The 20,813-nt window shown below is 46.6% G+C and overlaps 2 protein-coding genes across 4 annotated transcripts; both read right to left on the bottom strand.

The window, feature by feature from the left end:
• Positions 1 to 5,481: 5,481 nt before the first annotated feature.
• On the bottom strand, positions 5,482 to 7,054 carry LOC123400138 (BTB/POZ and MATH domain-containing protein 2-like). The gene is made up of 2 exons (XM_045094555.1): positions 6,931 to 7,054; positions 5,482 to 6,839 (listed from the first exon to the last, which is right to left on the bottom strand). Exon 2 carries the CDS (start codon positions 6,830 to 6,832, stop codon positions 5,660 to 5,662), a length of 1,173 nt encoding a protein of 390 aa, XP_044950490.1. The 5' UTR covers positions 6,833 to 6,839; positions 6,931 to 7,054; the 3' UTR covers positions 5,482 to 5,659.
• A 1,444-nt stretch (positions 7,055 to 8,498) lies between these two features.
• Positions 8,499 to 18,115, bottom strand: LOC123400136 (DNA-(apurinic or apyrimidinic site) endonuclease 2). Of its 3 annotated transcripts, XM_045094552.1 has the most exons (10): positions 17,956 to 18,115; positions 17,540 to 17,648; positions 13,168 to 13,404; positions 12,960 to 13,045; positions 12,740 to 12,855; positions 11,876 to 11,956; positions 11,311 to 11,511; positions 11,081 to 11,232; positions 9,685 to 10,388; positions 8,499 to 9,038 (listed from the first exon to the last, which is right to left on the bottom strand). In XM_045094552.1, exons 1-10 carry the CDS (start codon positions 18,064 to 18,066, stop codon positions 8,961 to 8,963), a joined length of 1,875 nt encoding a protein of 624 aa, XP_044950487.1. In that variant the 5' UTR covers positions 18,067 to 18,115; the 3' UTR covers positions 8,499 to 8,960. The 3 variants fall into 3 exon arrangements, with proteins under 3 accessions (XP_044950487.1, XP_044950488.1, XP_044950489.1); XM_045094553.1 differs by lacking the exon at positions 17,540 to 17,648 and having other exon boundaries at positions 17,956 to 18,029; XM_045094554.1 differs by lacking the exons at positions 17,540 to 17,648; positions 17,956 to 18,115 and adding an exon at positions 16,690 to 16,827.
• Between the last annotated feature and the right edge of the window lie 2,698 nt (positions 18,116 to 20,813).

Raw genomic sequence — 20,813 nt, forward strand, 5'->3', positions numbered from 1 at the left:
TCGACTGACCGTTCGCGGAGTAAAAAATCCCCACCTCATTTTGCTTCCGCTCCCACCTTGCCGCCACCCAATCCCCACCGGCCCACACCCACCCTCACCCACATCCACTTCGTCACCCCATTTCAATAACTTTTTAATAGCAAAAGTAACCAACCCTATACTCTTTGTCAGACGCGTGCACGTCCTTGTCCCGCGTCATACTCTTCGTCGGATGTGGGCATGTTTGTGTTTCACATCCTACTTCTCGTCGAAGTCCGCTGCATGTCCGTGGGCGTCGTCGGTGGAGGTGAGGTCGACGACCGAATAAGAGGGTCTGACCTCATAGTCGTTGCAGCTTGGCACGAATGACACAAAGCTATTGATTCTCGCCTACATCGTCGCCTTCGCGTCCGCATCCGCCACCATCTCCTTGAGACCTTGTTCAGTTAACAGGGTTGCGAAGGGGTCTTGGCAGGGATTGAAGTGGATTGAATCCCCTACAAGTCACCCCCCCCCCCAAAATCCTCTTCAATTCTCCCGACAAAGGGTGTAATCGAACAAGGCCTAAATAGATGATCATGCTATCTCGCTCACGCGGAGCTGCCACCACTTGCGGCTGATGGTGGGTGTGATGCGCATGGAATCATGCATCACTGTTGCTCATCAACGAAGCCTAGATTCTCCGCGAGCATTGTCGCAACGACCTGCTCGTTCGCCTACTTTTTGGGGATCTCCTTCTAGCGAGCCGGTGGTGCTCGAGGAGTTGCAGGTTGTATCATTTCTTCTGCTGCAGCATCCCGAACATGAAACCGGTGATACCTACTCCTTCGCTTGTGCCTCCACCAGCCACATGTCGAACCCGACACAGGGTGTGGGCACCTGCTCCTCCTTCTACGCGTCCTCCATGTCCATCTCGTCTGAGCTCTCCTCCGAGACCTTGGAGGCTCGCTTGTCGTAATGCGGGCAGCACGTTGGGCAAGTCGTGTGTCCATCGAGGCCACGATTTCATGGCAATTCCACGGCCCCGTTCGATCACATTCGCTAGCAAGCGTCTCGATAACCGCACCAGTGTGAATGACACGTCGTTCATCTGGCATGCGCTACTGACTGGTCTCGTCCACTCTGAACCGACATGAATGCGGTGCAGAGAGTGGAGTGGCGATTGGAGCGAAGCGAGAGAGAGGGGGTGTTTTGTGTGGGTCGGGGGTGTTGGACGCCCACAGACCTACCCCAACTTTGCTTTCAATTTTTGAGAATTGGAATGTCCGGACCACGGATGTTTGATACACCGCGTTAGATGACACAAAGTGCCTGGAGATCTACAGGCGTTTTGATGGATGACATTGGAGTTGCCTTAAGCTCGGGCATTTGGTCTTCTCGGTTTGCTAGATCTGGTCTTATCGATCTTCCAAGATTTGGTCTTTCATAATTGATGACCAAAATTATTTCCGTCTTCTCGGTTCTTCACTATTTAATCTTCGGTGTTTACATGATTGTGTTTAGTCCCCACCAAACAGACCAAAATTCATGCTGCAACTGAGATCCATGTACACTACAGTACAGGTTAAGAAAGCAAAATTCAGACAGCATGTATGTGTAACAGGCGTATGCAACCAAAATTTAGAGTTCACACAACATGTGTATGTAGTAGGTGTGTGCAATTAGAAATGTCTCATAAACATCTAGAGAAGATAGAGGATTGTGCTAATTGTGTCAAAAATCCATCGAGTTGTATAATTAGGTCTCTCTGAATTATTCGGTTATCCAGAGAAGAAGACCGATCCAACCAAATTAGTCTTCATTTTTTATGTCCGGGCTTAATTATTGTGTTGTGTGAACGAGGACTTTGAGATGAAGGGCTCGTGGCCTCATGGGGTAAAGTTTTTTTTTAAAAATGTTGGTAGAAGATCTACCAAATTCATTGATCAGCTAGGGTCATGGGGTAGAGTTGGCTGGCAAACAAATGGGTGCTGCTTCTCTGGATTCGGATCTAAGCCGTAGATTGCAGGGCAGGGAGTGATGGTACAAAAGCATGTGAAATACTGGCAGACTGGCCGCCAGGCAGGCAGCACAAAAGGATTTTTGAATGGCTCAAATACACCCGCATGAATAGGAAATTCTAAAACAGTAAAACGATATCTGACTTTTTTTTGTGGATAGATATCGACAAATTTTCTAACATCCTGTAATTTTTTATCTTGAAATGACATCCGTGGACGTTTTGGCACACACCTCTAGAGATGTCTTTTCGTGGCGAAATTTTACAAGATATTAGAAAACTTGTTGATGTTCATCCGGCAAACAAAACATATTTTTGATCTAGTTTTTTTTTAAAAAATACTGTTCATGCGGGTACGTTTGTGCTCAAGATTAGAGTAACACCCAACTTGTAAGGGCGTGTACGATGATGCTATCTTAGAAGTGCCACATAAGATAAATGAGGAGGAGAGAGAACTCGAAAAAAGGCTTTGTTTTATCTTATTTAAGAGAAGACAAGAGGTGATCTTTTAACACAATATGTCTCATCATGTTTTTAGGAATAACTAATTATAGAAGATGGCTAAGAGATGATTCATTATAGACTCTTTTTTATCATCTTTAAATTACATGCAAGATTTAAGATAAGACTATCTTATCAATCATTGTACATGTCCTAATATCCAAACTCTGACACCACCCATTTGCCAGCTGCCAAATTTCTGTAGATGATTGGCGCCCATGAATAATTTCAGCATTCGAAAATTTCCACCCGGGAAAGAAATATAGACGGATAAGAAGGTGCCAGGGCGTTGAGACGTGCGATCCCTGTCAAGCATGAACCACGAGCTCTGGTTTTTCTCCAATTTTGCAACGGATCAGATCAATCAGTAGCTCCCAGATGGCCCAGAAGGAGTGAAGGCTCGAAAGCCCTGACACCACCCAAAGCATTGCATGAGCCTCATCTCATGCAATGGAAAGACAATTTAACCCCAGGTTTTTCTCAAAAAAAAAAAAAAAAAACTTAACCCCAGGAACGGACACAGAAAAAGAATCTTGAGGGCAACGGGAGCATGCGTAGGCACAATGCCAGATGACCAGGCGGGGGCACAAGCAAGTCCCCTAAAAATCTCTCAAAAATTGCCGTTAGACAGACAGAATTCAGAATAATGAGCAAAGTTGCAAAGGCGAAATACTGGAAAGAAGTACTATCAGCTAACCAGATATCGGAAATCGCGCTTCACATGGCGAAAAGAGCGCTAGGGCACTTTTAAATGGTAATCTCCATCAAATCATTTTTCCTTTTGGACATACAGAATTTTTTGGTTCAACATTGCATACTACCCGTTTACTCCCTCCGTCCCAAAATAAGCGTCTCAAGCTTAGTACAACTTTGTATTCAAGTTAATACAAAATTGAGATACTTATTTTGAAACGGAGGGAGTATTCAAAATGCAGAGCTATCTTACCATGAACGCATTCGTTCCACTTGGACACGTGGTGGTCGCTGGTTAGCACTGGTGTATCATGCATATAATACAGATGAGCCGATTGCATGCTTCTTCCTCTTTAATAAACCGCCCATATGTTACCCTTTTTGCAATAAGAAACTAAATAGCGCCTGCCTGGGCATGCCACCTGGTGGAGATTCAATAGATATGTATCCTTCGAAGCATATATGTCCAAAATAGACTCTATGAGCAGACTCCCTTCACAAATGGCACTTATTTCTTGATAGAGATGTGAAACAGCAAGACTACTATATAATGTTGGCATGATTTACGCGCATACCTGTAACATCAGTTAGTCTTCAGTGGAAGGTCTCCTCATAATGTTCTCAAAGATAAGCTGGACAGAATTCAACAAACAGAACCACATGAGGGCTCCAGGTGCCATTTATTAGCCACCCAGCAGAGAGCCATAATTGGTTTGTTTCGCTTAGAAGTCTTTTTCGGTTTCGCTTACAAGTTACAACAAAGGAGGCTACTTGTCTCCAACAGAAATAAAAGGAGGGTACTGGGTACAGTAACCATCTAACCAGAACTCTACAAGGATAAACTATGTACCTCTGTTGGTAAACGATTCGACACCGAAAAGAGAACCCTAGCTCTTAACATGGGTGGCAGGTGATACATCAGACTCAGAGGAAACCCAAGCTGACAAGTCTCCAGGCTACTGGGGAACAAAAACATAAGTTAGCATTAAAAAATTGAAATTGTCCAACAAAAGCATCACCACAGTTTTTTTATGAAATTGCTAATGTTACTTACAGCAAGGGCTGAAATAATTCATATTCGCTGCATGGTTAAGAAAAATCATTGCCGCTCCCCTTTAGATTTTACAGAAGCCCACTGAAAGTGGCCAGTGTTAGCTTCAGGATTTGATGAAGGTCCCTGAAATATAGAAACACAGGTGGTCACAGTAAAATATGAATGGTTTACATCCTTTAATCAAACCAATGGGTCTACTGGCAGACAAGAGCGAGTGAGCATCTCACCTCAATTTGCATCTTTTTATACATGATGCTGCTTGTGCACGTAGATATGAGTGATTATCCAGATAAACGGCATGGGAAAGTGATTAGGGGATATACCGATGGAACATGTAGGCCAACCAATGAACTATTAATCAGACCACGAAGACGGGTAAATCCAATAGCTGCCGACCGGACCAGAATGGAGGTCGACGCCTGAGTACCTGACCATGCTGTGCACGTTTAACAGAACAAAACAGAAAAAGAATCATGCAGTCAACCGGAGCTTCCCTGTAATCATATGGCAACGGCAGTTGGTTACTCGGTGCTATGTTATTTCGAGTAACTTGACTGGCCATGCCTACCTTGCCAGGAAGGCAGGTACTATAGCGCGATGAAGGCAGGTCAAACAGTTCATTTCCAATAATTTAAAAGTTTCTTAACAAGAAAGTTCAGTTCATACCCTCAATTTTTTTATCACCAAAGCGCAATTCAGAATAATGTAGACGTAAAGACCAGATGGTAGCAGGAGAAGGACCTGCTACCAGATACTATCAAACATGGCCATCTGCCGGAGATGTAGAAATATTAGTTCATTATCCATTCCATTCCCACGTGGTGGCCACTGGTCAGCACATAATAGAGACAGACGAGCAGAAGTACTTCATTTTTTAATTTAATTAAACACTTTGTTTTGTGAAATTAATTTGATTAACAAACTGGGGAGCAGTGGGGATATACAAACAGGGGCATGTGGATAGGTTGCCTCTGCCAGCTGCCTGTAGATGACTGATGCCAATGATAGTTCTCACGTTTGAAATTCTCCCAAAAGAAAAAAGAAAAACAAACAGGAAGAGTGTTAGACATGATATCACACCATAAAACACGGTATCTTTTTTTCTCTCTTCCAGTTTAGTACTCCCTCCACCTCACAATATAAGATCTTATATTGTGAGACGGAGGGAGTAATTAACTAGCTAGGGAAGTTGGACAGTGCTGCAATGCAGAACAATGTTGACGCTTACGCCTGCCTGAATTTACAGACTAATCCATTCCATGAAGAGACAACTTGCCCATATGTTGCATTTTTTTTAATTGATATTCAGCATATAGGCAAATTACATGACGAGACACACCGACTACGTCCTCTCTAAAGGAGGATACCGTATATGCATAAGACTAAGAGCACCACTTTAGGTGTTAAGGAGCATGCCTACCATATACAGGGTGTTACTTTCGCTGGTTCGAAGCAAGCTTGGCAATGAGCTCCTTCACAACCCAGGGATAGGTCGCAGATACATGATCCCAGCCATTAGTTGCCATTATTGCTTGTAAGCACGAGGGAGACTGGACTTGGATAAACTTCAAGCACGCCTCCTTTAATCCGTGACAGCAGTGCTGCTCGGCTAGAGCAAGTGTGGACGTCACCGTGCTCACACATATGTGCTCGGACAACTGCTTTTCACAGATTAACTTAAGCTGTTGGAGATCGTATCTGTCTGCCGCCACAAACAAGTCTTGCAACCATTGCAGCCACATTTCAAACTCTGCTGCTTCTTCTCGTCCTTCATCCATAACTTCCGACATTTCATCCTCCTCCATGCTGTCCTTCTCCATCGTGGGGAGTGAATCCGTGTAGATGAAGCTAAGCAGAGCCCTGAACACTTTTGCTTCCATGTCTTTGATCTGTATGACGCTGGACGTTGCGGTGCCCTCCTTCATGGGGCCAAATAGCTGTGCCATGAAGACATTAGACCGGGCTGCGAGCACACACCGGTGTGCAGCGAACGTCTCGCCACCGACCTCAAATGTCACATCAGCACCGACCTTGTTTTGAAGGAGATGGCCAAAATGCTGGTTCATATCAGAGAGGGTGTCAGGGGCATCCTCGGTTTTGGGATCCTTGCAAACAACCATGATATCACACCGGATGGTGAGACAGTCACCCTTAAGGTCCCGCGATCGTTCCAGGACGTCTCTTCTCACAAACTTGTCGCTGCCCCAGGAGGGGGCACTGCCGGAGAAGGTGCAGGTCTTATTGGTTCCATGAATGTACACTGGCTTGTGCTTTTCAACATGGTCGACGAGGCTAAAGCTGAACTTGGCCTCCACATCCTCTTCGCCCTCGCCGTCGTAGAGGGTATTCCTCGTGACGTAGAGCGAAACGAAGTCCCGGCAGTCTGGGTTCTCTCCGTTGGGGTAGTACTCGATGTACCAATCATATTCCCCCACCGTGAAAAGGCCGGTGGTGGCGCTCTCGCCGGTGGGCAACTCAACCTTGGTGCGCGAGTAGTCCCTGACCATGAGCAGGTGGTACCCGCTGTCCGCGCCGGCGTAGACGGCCGAGGTGTCGCAGGCGCAGTGCTTTCCGCCGTCGACGACGGACACGCCGGCGAACGACATGAGGGATCTGCGAGTCCACCGAAACACTATCTAATTCAGTCACCATTGACACGTCGAGTTCCAGAGTTGGGGTCGATGAGCTGAGCAGAGGGGCAAACCTGGTCGCGTCCCGCGCGGAGTCACCGTCGCTCCAGTCGCTGCGCCGCCCCCGCCCGCGTGGCTCCTCGCCGTAAACAGAGTTTGCGCCGCCGCCGGCGGCTCGTCGGTGAGTGCGACCCGGATCTGCCTACGTTTGAGGGTTTATTGATTATAAAGTCGTCACGATGATTGGGCTTTTAAGGCCCACGCAGCCCACAATCTGCAAAGCCCATACAACGCCCACGCAGCTCAAGGCACTGTTTCGCTCACGGCCTGATAAATCGAGCTGAATTTTGCAGGATGCAATAGCATATTCCACCCAAAACAATTCGTTTGTCTCAAAAAAATTGTGTTTACGAAATCGCTAACTTTGACCGTAGTTCTGTGAATTCAGTCAAAACCGTCCACCTCTAATAATTTACCAAAACTAACATCCTTGGCCTATGCTGTAATGGGACTGTATTGAAGCTTAGGTAAGCTTTTTGACCTGATGAATGTTGCGACTTCAAAAACAATATCTTAAAGCTACCGATAGCCACTTTCCGAGAAATCTTAGATTATTTTGCGAAAAAAATAACTACCATAATTGTGTTTCTATTTCACTGCACCGGTTGCCACAACTGAATACATACACTAGCACGAATAAATAACATACATGGGAAAATAAATATCCATGTTATTCTTGGTATGTTTGTAGCGCATGTCGATGATGAGCCTACTACACTAGACAAGGAAAATATATCAGGTCCTGTATTCCCAGAGGCAGCGACTGATCGTCACCACCATTATTCACCTATGCAGCTATGGACACAGCCAGCCATCCCAACAAGAGCATCATCATCTCTATTTTACCTCCAAGAAGAGAAAGAAGGGGAGGAGGGAGGGGGGAAACCAACCGGAGCTTCATGTAATCATCTGCCAACGGGAGTCAGTTACCCAGCGCTATGTTGTTTCGAGTAATTTAGGTGATCCACGCCTGCTGCGTGTGTGGGCACAGCACCGTATCATTGCCAAGAAGGACCATGAACCCATTCATTCCACATGGTGTTCGCTGATCAACACAGGTGCACATAATACAGATGAGCAGATTGCATGCTGCCTCTTCTATAATACTCCCTCTGTACCTAAATACTTGTAGTTGGGAAGAACTAGTCAAAATATTTAGTTCTTCCCAACTATAAGTATTTAGGTACAAAGGGAGTAAATGAATAAATCTTCCTATGTTATTATTAAAAAAACAATAAGGAAACTAATGAGCGCCTGCCGTGGCATGCCACCTGGTGGAGATTAAGTATATACATATCCTTTGATGCATACACGTCTGAATAGACTGAATCAGTAGACCCCCTTCATGGATGACACTTATTTCTTGATAGAGATGCACAACAGCAAGACTATTGTACAATACTGACACGAGTTAGGTGCATACCTCCAGCATTAGCCAAAGCAAAACTTATTTTTAAGTAGTCACATCACAACTTATTGATACATAACTGGGCTCATTTGATTTTTCCACGTATATATGCAATTACTTTTCAGTTGAAAATATCCTGATTATGTTCTCATTCTCAAGATAAGTAACCCAGAATTCAACAAACAGAACCACATGAGGGCTCCAATTGGCATTTCGTTATCCACCCAACAGAGAGTCACAATTTGTTTGTTTGACTTCAAAGTTACAACAAAGGAGGAGGCTACTTCTCTTCAAGAAAGAAAAGGGGGGTATTGGGTACAAAAACCATCTAATTAACTAGAACTCAACAAGGATAAACTATGTACCTTTGTTAGTAAAGAAATTTGCACTGAATAAGGACCATCTTGCTCACGACATGGGAGCAGGCGATACATCAGACTCATGCGAAGCACAAAGTGACAAGTGTCCAGGGCTTCTGGGGACAAAACAGAAGTTAGCACAAACATAAACTAAATTGTCCAACAAAAGCACCCGCACATTTCTTAGGGAAATGCTGATATTACTTGAAGCAACTGCTGAAAGGAGTCATTTGACCTGCATGGCAACAGCAAAAATGACTGACAAACAAAAAAACTGTCATTGACGCTTCCCTTTAGATTTTACAGAGGCCCATTGAAAGTGATTGCAGTTCGCTTCTGGATTTGATGAAGGTCCCTGTGAATATAGAAACATGGTGGTCACAGTAATATCAACGATTTGCATCCTTCCACAGGAATGCTTTGATTTGCGCACAGCATATTATGACTGTTCCTCTGATACAACTGGGTTAGCTTACTTTATTTAAAGTGATTGACCGTGATGTTTCAGTATTGTTTTAATGCTCCAGGTGCTGGTAGATTTTCTTTTGTATGTGGACACTGTTTCTATCGACAGATATAATACATCCTAGATTCTAGATGTTAAACGTTCTTTTCTTCTGTGTGTATAATCTAACACAGGATATGATATATCTTAAATCATCTCACCAGACTTGTAATCACGTTAAAGCTATTTCAATCGATGTATCTATAGATGATTGCTAAGAGAGTTTACACAAGTTAAATTAGATTCTTTAGTGAAAACCAGCTGCAAATGACCCAAAGTGAAGGGGGAGCCTTGGCGCAGTGGTAAAGCTGCTGCCTTGTGACCATGAGGGCATGGGTTCAAGTCCTGGGAACAGCCTCTTGCAGAAATGTAGGGAAAGGCTGCGTACAATAGACCCAAAGTGGTCGGGCCCCGGACCCTGCGCAAGCGGGAGCTACATGCACCGGGCTGCCCCTGCCTCTGATACAACTGGGTAGCAAATTCTGAAGTTAAGTACCTGAGCACGGGCACAGACGTAGAACAGGCGACCAATATTGGAGCCCTTCTTCACAGACCTTGGAATGCAAGGTTCACAGTGTCCTTTGCAAACTGGTAGAGTCATCTTCATTCTCTGCTGTATTCTCTGCCATTCCAAGGTTGCAACATTACACTTATCAGTTGAAAGTGAACATGGCATATTTGAGTTATCCTGATCTTCATCAACCGCAGCTGTACACTGGATATTTTCTGGCAGACTATCATCTTTTGGACAACATGATTCATCCATAGCAGGTCCCGTATCTACTGAACTAACTAGGCTACTGATATTGGCATCCCCTGGCTTTGTCTCTGGTCTTTGAAAGAATGACTTGATTGTAGGCTGTGAGGGTAAGTTACGTTTGTTCCTCTTGTTTGACATGGACTTGGTGCCAGAAAAGGAGGCTTTCATACCATGTGCTGCCAGTAATGTTACATTGCTATTTTGGGAGTTGCCGCTTGAACCTTCATTTAACCAATGATCAAGATTCCTCCGCTTACACATCGGACTAGGAATGTTAACACCTTGAGAAAACTCGGTTATACCAGTTGACAATTCTTCCTTGGATATACTTTTGCTTTCCAAGTCATCACTACAGCAGCTTTCATTGGCTCTATCCCTGGGCATATTTAAACCTGGGCCATCTTCAACTTCATAAGTTTTCCCTTTACTGAGGAAAGATACTGCATGATGAAGTAACATAATTGGTCAGTATAATGTACTATACACTACAACCAGTATTTTTTCAAAGTGCATGCAAGTAATAAAGTAGGGCAGTTTTTCATTTGACAAACTGTTACAAAAGGCCATGAGTGGTTGTGTTAGCAAGTGATAAGCGAAATTCAAATGGACATTCAAAACCACCACTCATCTAGGAGGTGTATTATCACAGCCTACCACATGCACAGCAAAACTTGCTATTTAGCAGAAGAGCAGACAGTGTCGCCTGAACTTGGTACAGTGCATAAATTAGAAACTCAAATTAACCTATTCCAAAAACTCAAAAACTCAATGGTGAACATTATGGGAGTTAATTTGCATAAACATATCTCACTATTAAAGTGGTTAGCGTGCATGTACACTTGTGTTAAAAAGAATTAAAAAGGCGTAATCCTGAAGCAAGTTCAGTAACCACATCCAACCAAGGAGAAATTCCTCCATATGATTATTATCATACAGACAGTTGGTTACAAATTTTTAAGGCAAAGAACTATAGATCTTGTCAGCTGATGGGAAGCTAAGGCACACTTTAGTTCAACAATTGTGGCCATGTTTAGCAGAATGACAATATAATACTTAGTTTCAGCTTGTATACTCAAAGTTGAAAATTCAAGTTGTTGCTTGGAAAATATCACATGACATAAATTTTGTGCACCTATGCTCTGTTGCCGTCCACGGATTTCTGGGAGATATCTTGCAGCTGATGATGGGGTATTATGGAGTGGAACTTCAGGTATTCCATTCAGTACCATATAAACTGGAATATGATCGGACCCTTCTAGCTTACTACTTCTCCCTCCTTTCCACCTGTGCACAATGCAATAGTCAAATCATGTATGTTATCCACTTTTCTCTCAGAAAGAAAAAGTTTCCACCCTTCTTTACTTCGAGTTATTTTCAGGATCCCCTCTTCTGAAACGATTCATTATCTCACAATCCTCCACATGGCAATGGAAAATGCTATGGTCTTCCACGGAATTGCAGTGATGAAAACAGACACCGGAAACGAGAATGTGATCTATTCTAGAACCGTAATTGAATTCTTCAGCTCCAACTGCTTGATTGAAGCAAGTATAAGCTCCCTCCCTGCATAAAACAGATGCAGGAAGCATGCAGTACATTGTTAGCATATAATTCTCGTGGAGTCCACTATAGGTTTAATAATCCTATATAACTATAAATTCGACCCCATTGAACATTTTTCCTGCTCTCACAGCCTACCACTTCAGCAAATTACTAACTTCTTTATTTAGTTTTTTAAAGATGCAAATCAGTACAGATTCGTGCAAACTAGTGCTTACATTTCTGAGGAAATTGTTTAGCCAATAGTGAAATATGTACTTACACCATTGATATGGAGTAATAAGTTATAACAAAGTTATTACAAAATTAAGAGAAGAAAAGTCAGAGTAGCACATATTTGGCAAAGGAAAAGCAGGAGCCGAGATACCTTTCAGGGTGTTTTGATCTGAAAGCATCAAAAAAGGGACCTCCATGTTCTCTCAACATGGATCTCAGCCACTCCCGAAACCTTGAATCAGAAAAAGAACAATAAACCAACTATCACTATTCCTGAGCGATTCCATGATTAGATTTACTTCTAAGAGAGCAGATTAATGTATTTAACACAGCTGGAAAGCCTAATAAAACATTAGTTTGAAATCTGACTGTAAACGGTTGTTATCAACAATTTTCAGCGTTTTACTCAGCTTGAAGTCTTCATATGAAAGTACAGAGGATATAAACCGGTACTCTAAAGAGCGCAGACTAACGCATTCATCACAAGTGGCCTAGTAGATACCATTAGTTTGAAACTTTTGTATGGACTTTAGTATGCAGCCTCACTGTAAATACTGCTATTAACATTTTCTACTGAGCTTGAAGCCTTCATACAGCAAGGTATGCCGGTCATTATAGATGAATTACAGGTAAGGATAAATAATATATAATTCAGGTATCATGCAGCTTGTTGATGCGATTCCAGTTCAAACATCTTGTAGTTTGGGTGACACAATTGTTTCTCATGATTTTAACCAATCGGATTACCCTATTTTTTAATAGCTCGTGAGTTAAAATAGCACACAACAACAGGTGCTTATAGCAAAATTTCAATCACGCTGAGAAAATTATCATAAGAGCATATACAACAAAATTTTCTTATGAAATGGGTTGACATCTTTGCGATAAATAAATGGCCATCTTAGGTACTTCATTTTCATTTCTTCTAATTATGCTGCTCAGCAAACCTTTATGCCACAGAACGAAATTGCAGTGCGAGCAAAACGGAATAAAAAGAGAAGGGGCAAGAGCTTACATTTGCTTCTCGAATCCAGGTGGGGCATCACACCTATCTATCGAACTAGGAGCAATATTCAAATCTCCAACAACGAAAACTCTCTTTCCGAGAGCCAGTAGAAATTCCCACCGTCTCTGAAAGGTTTTGTTAAGATGAAAGAAGTTTAAGAGAAGTCATTCACTAAGGCATTAAAACTGCGAGAAATCAGCACAATAGTTACAGAGATGTACATGAGTACCTGCAATACTTTGTAAAATAGTAGCTTAAAACGTACTCGTTCTTCATCATCTTCTCCAATAGATGGGCCGTAAATATTGAAAAGAACTACACAGATAGTGCAGTGAATATCATCACATACAGAGAACAGAGAACATATGCGACAAAAGAACATTGAAACATCATATGGAAATCATGTAGTCCTCCTTTACTGGCAAGAAGCGGCTTACCAAAATGTCCATGGTCAGTGATGATGCATCGCCCCTCACTGTCCACCCTGAGCAGCTCCTCTCTTGTTATTTCGCCAAGATCTTCCTCTTCCATAGGCATTTCAAGAACAAAATCCCCAATAATCTTATTGTCTTTTGCAGAGCCCTGTAATCCAGAAAAGCCTTCTTCAGCTGCGACTGGCAAAGCAACATCCTGACTGGCAAATGCTGATGACACCCGGCAAAACGTTGCAACACCTGCAATACATAAATTAATTAATGACACGGGAAGAAGGGTTCAGAGTGACTTAAGAGCATCTCTAGTAGAACCCTCAAACCCTTAAATCTAAAACCAGTTTTAAGGGTTGAGAATTGGCCATTTTTGACACTTTTAAGGGTTGAAAAACAGAGGCAAAGACTAGAACCCTCAAACTCAACCCTTATAACAGAATATTCCGTTATAAGGGTTGGGTTTGAGGGTTCTAGTCTTTGCCCCAACCCCAACCCTTAAAACTGTCATTTGACATATCACAATTTTCACTAGAAAAACATAATAAACCTTCAAACAAACACGAAAAAGAAGATTATTGATGCATGGTTTAATAGTTTACATCACACAATCATCATATCACTTCGACCCCTAACACAAATCACACAATGAACATGAAAACAAACAACATTTAAATTGTCTCTAATCGCAAAGTTTTTGTTCTTGCATAACAAAGAAAATCATGGCAGCTTCGAGTAGCATACTTTCTCTTAAGAACAATATATGGGTGCACTTCTTATCCGCAAACAACTAAAGCAATGTCAGTTTCCCAGAATTAGTAATGATTTCCAGGTGGAGTTAGATTGCAGCTCCTATTTATGCATGGGAGGTTTGGACCAGTGACAAAATAGTTTAAGATTATCACTAAACCATACTTCCATTGTGGGCACAAAATAGTTTAATTGTCAGCAAATACAGGCCACTGTCGATGGCAAATATAGCACTAACTGTCAGCAAATACAGGCCACTGTCGATGGCAAATATAACACATACACGATGGTGTAGGTGATCTTTTTCTGAAAACTAAACGATCACCATGAGCCGTGTAGAAACTAGAAACACGAAAGTAACAGATACATACCGACATCAGAATCTTACGAGATCAAAAAGTATATCGCAAACACTACACACATCTCGATCGGCAATGCGAAGAGGCACACAGATCGAGCTCAATTCTAGCTAGAGCCGGTGAAAAGCTCGTCTCATCTACTAGAACCCTTAAACCCTTAAACCCGTAAAAAAATTTAGAGGTCCAACCCTCAAACGCCATCGCAGCCTGTAGAAGTGAGGGTTGGGAGGGAAAACTCCCCCCAACCCGCACTCCTGTTCCTCTCCAGCGCGGGAGCGAAAACCGCCCGCCTCCCAGCTCCTCCCGCCGCCATGGATCCCCCGCCCGCCGCCGCACCCCCGCCCGCCGCCGCACCAGCCGCCCCGCCCGCCCAGGCCGCCGCCGCGCACGCCGCGCCAGCCCCGGCCGCCCCCGCCCCCGCCCCGCACGCCCCGGCCACCGTGGCCGACGTGGTGGTGGCGACCCACGTCGGGGCCAAGCGGCGGCGGGCGGGCCTCGCACCGCCTCCTCCCGCCCCGGCCACCGTCCAGCCCGCCCCCGCGAAGAAGAGCCGACCGAAGGTCTCCTCGCGTGGGCCGCGAGGGGCTTCCTCGAAGGCCGCCGGCGCATCCCCGAAGCGGAAGAAGGTCGCGGCACGGAAGAAGCCCGCGGCCCCGGTCGTCGCCGTCGCCGAACCTTCTCCCGCCGCGCACGAGGTGTTCGAGGAAATGGCAAACCCAACCTCGTTCATGGACCTCCTTCAAGACGCGGAGGTGGACCTCGGGGCTCCGCCTCTAGAACCCTTTGGTGAGGAGGTTGAAGAAGATGAGGAGGATGAAGGGGATGACGAGGAGGAGGTGGCCGAGATAGGGGAGGAGGCATTCACCGCCGCTTCCTGCCCACACGCGCGGTCGACAAACTACACCGAAGCGGAAGATATCCTCTTGGTTCGTGCTTGGGCATCTGTGGGGATGGATGCAACCACCGGCACCGATCAAACCGGTAAAAGGTATTGGCACAGGATCGAGGACAACTATTGTAGGATCAAGCCGAAGAATTGTGGGTTCCTCTCTCGCAGTTACCGGTCGCTTCAAGGCCGGTGGGATTTGATGAAGCCTGCTTGTGCTCGTTGGAGTGCGGCCATGGACCAAGTGAGGGATGCACCACCTAGTGGAACCGTGGAGAGTGACTATGTGAGTACATATCTCTTCACTATTTTGATTATGTGTGTGTACTATGTGGGTTCTTATGTGATTATGTGTGGTTGATAGGAGACAATTGCCGGCATGAGGTACAAGGAGATGGCCGCTTCCAAGGGCAAGCCATTCCCATTTAAGCATGCTTGGGCAATTCTTCAAACCTTTGACAAGTGGAAGTTGAGGGATCAAGAGACCGCACCCAAGAAGTCGGCAATGCTTAGGATGGATGATAGTGAAGATGAGGAGAAGGAGAGGAACTTGGGCAAGCCCGAGGGAACCAAGAAGGGCAAGCAAAGGGTGAAGATGGAAGGAGAGGCATCAAGCCTAAGGGAGAAGATGGAGCAAATGATGAAGGCAAGAGAGGAATTGACAAGGAAGATATTGGAGACGAAGATTCTTATCACCGAGAAGAAGAAAGAGGTCAAGCTTGCACAAGTTGAAGCAAAACGTGAAGAAGCAAAGTGCAAGGCCGACTTGGAGGAGAGGATGATCAAGGTGAAAGAGGCAAAGGTATGGAAAGAACTCATGGTGGAAGAGAAGGAGCACATGATGATGTCCAAGAAGGACATGGATGAAGAACAATTGCAATGGTGGAAGGACTACAAGGAGGACATCGCAGAGAGGAAGAGGATATTCCGTGGTGCGTCCTCTACTCTTCGAGGTGACACTCCGATGAGTGGTGGTGGCGATGGCGGTGTGGATGACTCCAATGGAGGTGCTTGATGGACGTGCAAGTGGTCTAGGAAATGGCGCCAAGTGCAACTTTTTGGTGATGGTGCCGATGAGAGGGAGAAGATGATGATTGTGTGATGTAAAAACTATTAAACCATGCATCAATGATCTTTATTTCCGTGTTTGTTTGAAGGTTTATTATGTTTGTCTTGTGAAAATTATGCAATGTCAAATGACAGTTTTAAGGTTTGGGGTTGGGGCAAAGACTAGAACCCTCAAACCCAACCCTTATAACGAAATATTCCGTTATAAGGGTTGGGTTTGAGGGTTCTAGTCTTTGCCTCTGTTTTTGAACCCTTAAAAGTGTCAAAAATGTGCAATTCTCAACCCTTAAAACTGGTTTTTGTTTTAAGGGTTTGAGGGTTCTACTAGAGATGCTCTAAGAGCAAGTCTAGTAGAACCCTCAAACCCTTAAATTCTGGAAAATAACCGCTTTTTTACAATTTTCGTCGAAAAAACGACGTAGACTAGAACCCTTAAACCCTTAAACCCGTAAAAAATTTTAGAGGTCGAACCTGTAAACGCCCTCGCAGCCTGTAGAAGTGAGGGTTGGGAGGGCAAACCCAATCCCAACCCGCACTCCTTTTCATCTCGAGCGCGGGAGGGAAACCGCCCGTCCCAGCCGCCGCGCCATGGATCCCCTGGCCGCCGCCTCCGCGCCGGCCCCTCCCGCCCAGGCCGCCGCCGCTTCAGCCCCGCCCGCCCCCGCCCCCGCCCCGCACGCCGTGCCTGCCTCGCCCGGCCATGGAGGCCTCCGCCGCCGCCGCGCCCCCGCCCGCCGCCGTGCCTGCCTCGCCCGGCCCCGCCCCCGCCCGCCGCCGTGCCTGCCTCGCCCGGCCCCGCCTCCGCCGCCGCCGCGCCCCCGCCCGCCGCCGTGCCTGCCTCGCCCGGCCGCGCCCCCGTCCGCCGCCGTGCCTGCCTCGCCCGGCCCCGCCCCCGCCCCCGCACGGCAGCCCAGCTCCAGCTCCAGCTGCGCTCCAGCTGCACCCGCACGGCAGCCCGATCTGCCCGACGAGCAGCTGCAGCTCCAACGACCAGCTCCAGCAAGACGAGGTACCACCACTGCAAATCTTCAGTAAATATGCACTGGTGTACTCAAATTCTGAAAATTCCAGAACACATAACAAGAATATTCCGTTATAAGGGTTGGGTTTGAGGGTTCTAATCTTTGCCCCTGTTTTTCAACCCTTAAAAGTGTCAAAAATGTGCAATTCTCAACCCTTAAAACTGGTTTTTGTTTTAAGGGTTTGAGGGTTCTACTAGAGATGCTCTAACCAGCAAAGTGTCATGTGGAAGAAAACCAGCACCTTCAGCTCACAATGCTCCAAAAACCAATCAATCATACTATTCGAATCAATCACTCACCAGAGTACACTCCGCGCCCTCTCGACGTACGATTGCACGAAATGAAGGCCTCGTATCCCTCAGCCATTATGACATCCCCAGACAAGTCCTGCCTGGACAATTTGGTCTCCTAAAGCACACCAAACATCGGCAAGGTCAGCTCAATCGAATCACAAACTTAACCCCACTTCATCTAGTAAATCGCTGCATTTCAGCGCGCAGAAATCAAGCAGCAAGCACGACAGTACAGTACACTGCAAACTTGATGAACCCGCATTTGATGGAGGATAAAGAGTACATGGGAATGAACTGCAATGAGTGAAGTGGTAACATCTTGGCGGCGGGGAGAATACAGACAGCTAAGAGCTAGGGTTCAGACGCATGACCCCTGGAATAACAGATGGGTGGGGAGGAAGGGGGTCAGCAACCGGTCGAACCTGGAAGCAGATGATGTCAGCGTCGAGCGAGTCGAGGAGGCGGCGGAGCGAGCCGTGCTGCGCCACCCGCGGTCGCAGCCCATTCACGTTGTACGTCACTATCTTCACCATCCTCGCCGAGCCGGCGGGCGGGGGTCACACGACGGGCCCGAGAGGGACGCTCGATTTGGGGGGGGGGGGGGGGGGGGGGGGGTTCGAGATGGCCGCCGCCGCGCCGGTGTCGCACAGGCAAAATGTCCGGTCCCGCCCGGCCGGATGGTGCGAAGCGGCGGACCGCTTACGCCTGCGACTGACGTGCACCGTCGATGGGAGTGGTGAGGCTGGGATCCGGCCGTGGTCAGCATACCTGGCCAAACGGGCCGGGCTAAACAGGCCGGCCCGCCAAGACAGCACGACACGGGCCATGCTTGGGTCTGGAGGCTGGGCACGCGGGCTGGCACGGCACGGCCCGTTTATTTTTTTTACATATTTTTAAATATTTTTAATATATATATACATAATATATAGCCCAATAGGCTAAAAACAAGCCCATGAGGCTGAAATTGTACAGCCCAGCATTGCTAATCGGGCAATAGACCGGCCCGTTTAGTAACCAGGCCGTGCCTGGGCCTGAAGACACAGCCCACGGGCTGGCACGGCATGGCCCGATTACTAAACGTGCCTCGGCGGGCCGTGTCGGGCCACGCACGTTTAGCACGGGTCGGCCCGTTTGGCCAGGTATGGTGGTCAGAGCATGTCTATCATAGCTGGCCAAACGGGCCGGTCCGGCACAGCATGGCACGAATATTAGTCGGACCGTGCCGTGCCGGCTCATGTGCGCAGCCTCCCAGCCCAGACACGGCACGGAAGCTAAACGACCGGTCCGACGACACGGTAAACACGATTTTAGGCCTTTTTAGGTAGTATTTGGCCTAATTTTAGCCTATTATGCTATTTTATATGTTATATATATAATATGTAAATAAAAAAATATAAAATGGGTCGTGTCGTGTCGGTCCGCGTGCCCAGCCTTCAGGCCCAGGCACGGTCCGAGGCGGGCTGCAAGCCTGGCACGAGCTCGTTTAAGTCCTGTCGGGCCCGACACATGGCATGTCGTGCCAGTGGGCTTGCGGGCCGGCCTGTTTAGCCTGGCCCGTTTGACCAGCTATAATGTCTACCCGTAAACTGGTCAAATCCGTAAAAAACGAGTTGTTTACAGTTTCGGTTAAAAAAACAACGCGGAGCACACTCCATAAAACAAACTTGTTCGACACGTAAACTTTTTAGGGGGCATGGTAAATTCATCCGCAAAAACTTTATATGTGCAGTTTTGGAGGGAGTATACAGCTTAACCCGTAAACTGGTCAAACCTCGTCGGAGCAAACGCGTTGCCGCGGAACTAGACAGAATCTATCTGGAACTCAGCGGAATCCGTCACCGCATGTCGGAAGAAGCCGCCACACGCCGAAATTTATCGCGCCGGTCCGAATTACAGCCAGCTCGACCTCCATTGCCGAGACGAGGCCGTCCACGGGCAGGATGGAGCAGGCCACCGATGGTCTGAATCAGGGCGGGGTGGCACCGGAAAAGAGCGGGGCAGGGTGAGGAAGCTCGGGCGGCCACGACGGGAACGTACGCGCGATGATGGGCAATGTCGAGCTCAATCGGGCACGAGAAGTGCCTAGCTCAATCGGAGACGGGCGGCACAGGGATCCTCCACTGCATGCATGGCCAGGAACGGGCGGCGCCGGGGCGAACCGGGGCACCACGGCGAGGCACGTCGTGGTCGTAGACGGCTCGTTGGGGGCGGGAGGAAAAAATGAGCTATAGTGGAATACAGTTCCATTTACGAGTCAGTTCTGTTTGGGACAATTTCGCACCGTAAAAACGGTTTACACTACCCCTTATACGAGTTTTTAAGGGTCAGCTTTTATAGGGTCTGCTAGAGATGCTCTAAGAGCAACTCTAGCAGACCCTGTAAAACGACCAGAACTGTAGAATGACGGCTATACGGGTTTGGTCCCTTTTTTAGCCAAAGCAGAGACCGTATAGTGACCTGCAAACCATCCCCCCGTGTAGTATATCTATGGGTTAGCGGTTTGGATATAGGGTAAAAACCTATTCGCGCACCGCCGCCAACCCAAAATTCCCCTCTTGATTTCTCATCGACGACGAGTTTAATCTCCCCTCTCCTCCTTGAAATGTGGGCTCGTAGTTGGTCGGCGGGCCACGGCGACGACGACGACCCCGAGAGGAAGCGGTGCGTGGTGATACGTCCATTTTGCATCATGCTTTATATCAATATTTATTGCAATATGGGTTGTTAATACACATTATGGTACAATACTTATGTCTTTTATCTCTTATTTTACAAGGTTTACATGAAGAAGGAGAATGCCGACAGTTGGAATTCTGGACTGGAAAAGGAGAAAATCTGAGAGACCTATTCTGCACAGCTCCAAAAGTCTTGAAAAGTTACGGAGAATTGTTTTGGAATATATAAAAAAAGAATGGGCGAAAGAAATACCGAAGGGACCCACCAGGTGGCCATAAGCCAGGGGGCGCGGCCTACCCCCTGGCCGCGCCCTACAGGCTTGTGGGCCCCTTGGCAGGCCTCCGGTGCCCATCTTCTGCTATATGAAGGGTTTTGATGTGAAAAAATTCATATCAAACCTTTTGGGATGAGGCGCCGTTGTCTCGAGGCGGAACTTCGACAAACCAATCTAGAGCTCCGACGGAGCTATTCCGGCGGGGAAACTTCCCTCCTGGAGGGGGAAATCGAAGCCATTGTCATCACCAACGACCCTCTTACAGGAGATGGGACACTACATCCTGATTTGCATCTAATCTATGTGGATGAAGTTTGTGGATTGTTTAAG

The sequence above is a fragment of the Hordeum vulgare genome, chromosome 5H (assembly GCF_904849725.1).
Source record: "Hordeum vulgare subsp. vulgare chromosome 5H, MorexV3_pseudomolecules_assembly, whole genome shotgun sequence".
In the NCBI taxonomy this organism is placed as follows: Eukaryota; Viridiplantae; Streptophyta; class Magnoliopsida; order Poales; family Poaceae; genus Hordeum; species Hordeum vulgare.

What these genes read in the sequence shown, in the direction of transcription:
- LOC123400138 (XM_045094555.1), bottom strand. Translation starts at nt 6,832, where the DNA reads ATGTCGTTCGCCGGCGTGTCCGTCGTCGACGGCGGAAAGCACTGCGCC.
- LOC123400136 (XM_045094552.1), bottom strand. Translation starts at nt 18,066, where the DNA reads ATGGTGAAGATAGTGACGTACAACGTGAATGGGCTGCGACCGCGGGTG. An exon ending in CACTGACCATGGACATTTTG is followed by an intron (nt 13,046 to 13,167) that starts GTAAGCCGCTTC and finishes CTATCTGTGTAG; the next exon opens with TTCTTTTCAATATTTACGGC. An exon ending in CCTGGATTCGAGAAGCAAAT is followed by an intron (nt 11,957 to 12,739) that starts GTAAGCTCTTGC and finishes TTCTGATTCAAG; the next exon opens with GTTTCGGGAGTGGCTGAGAT.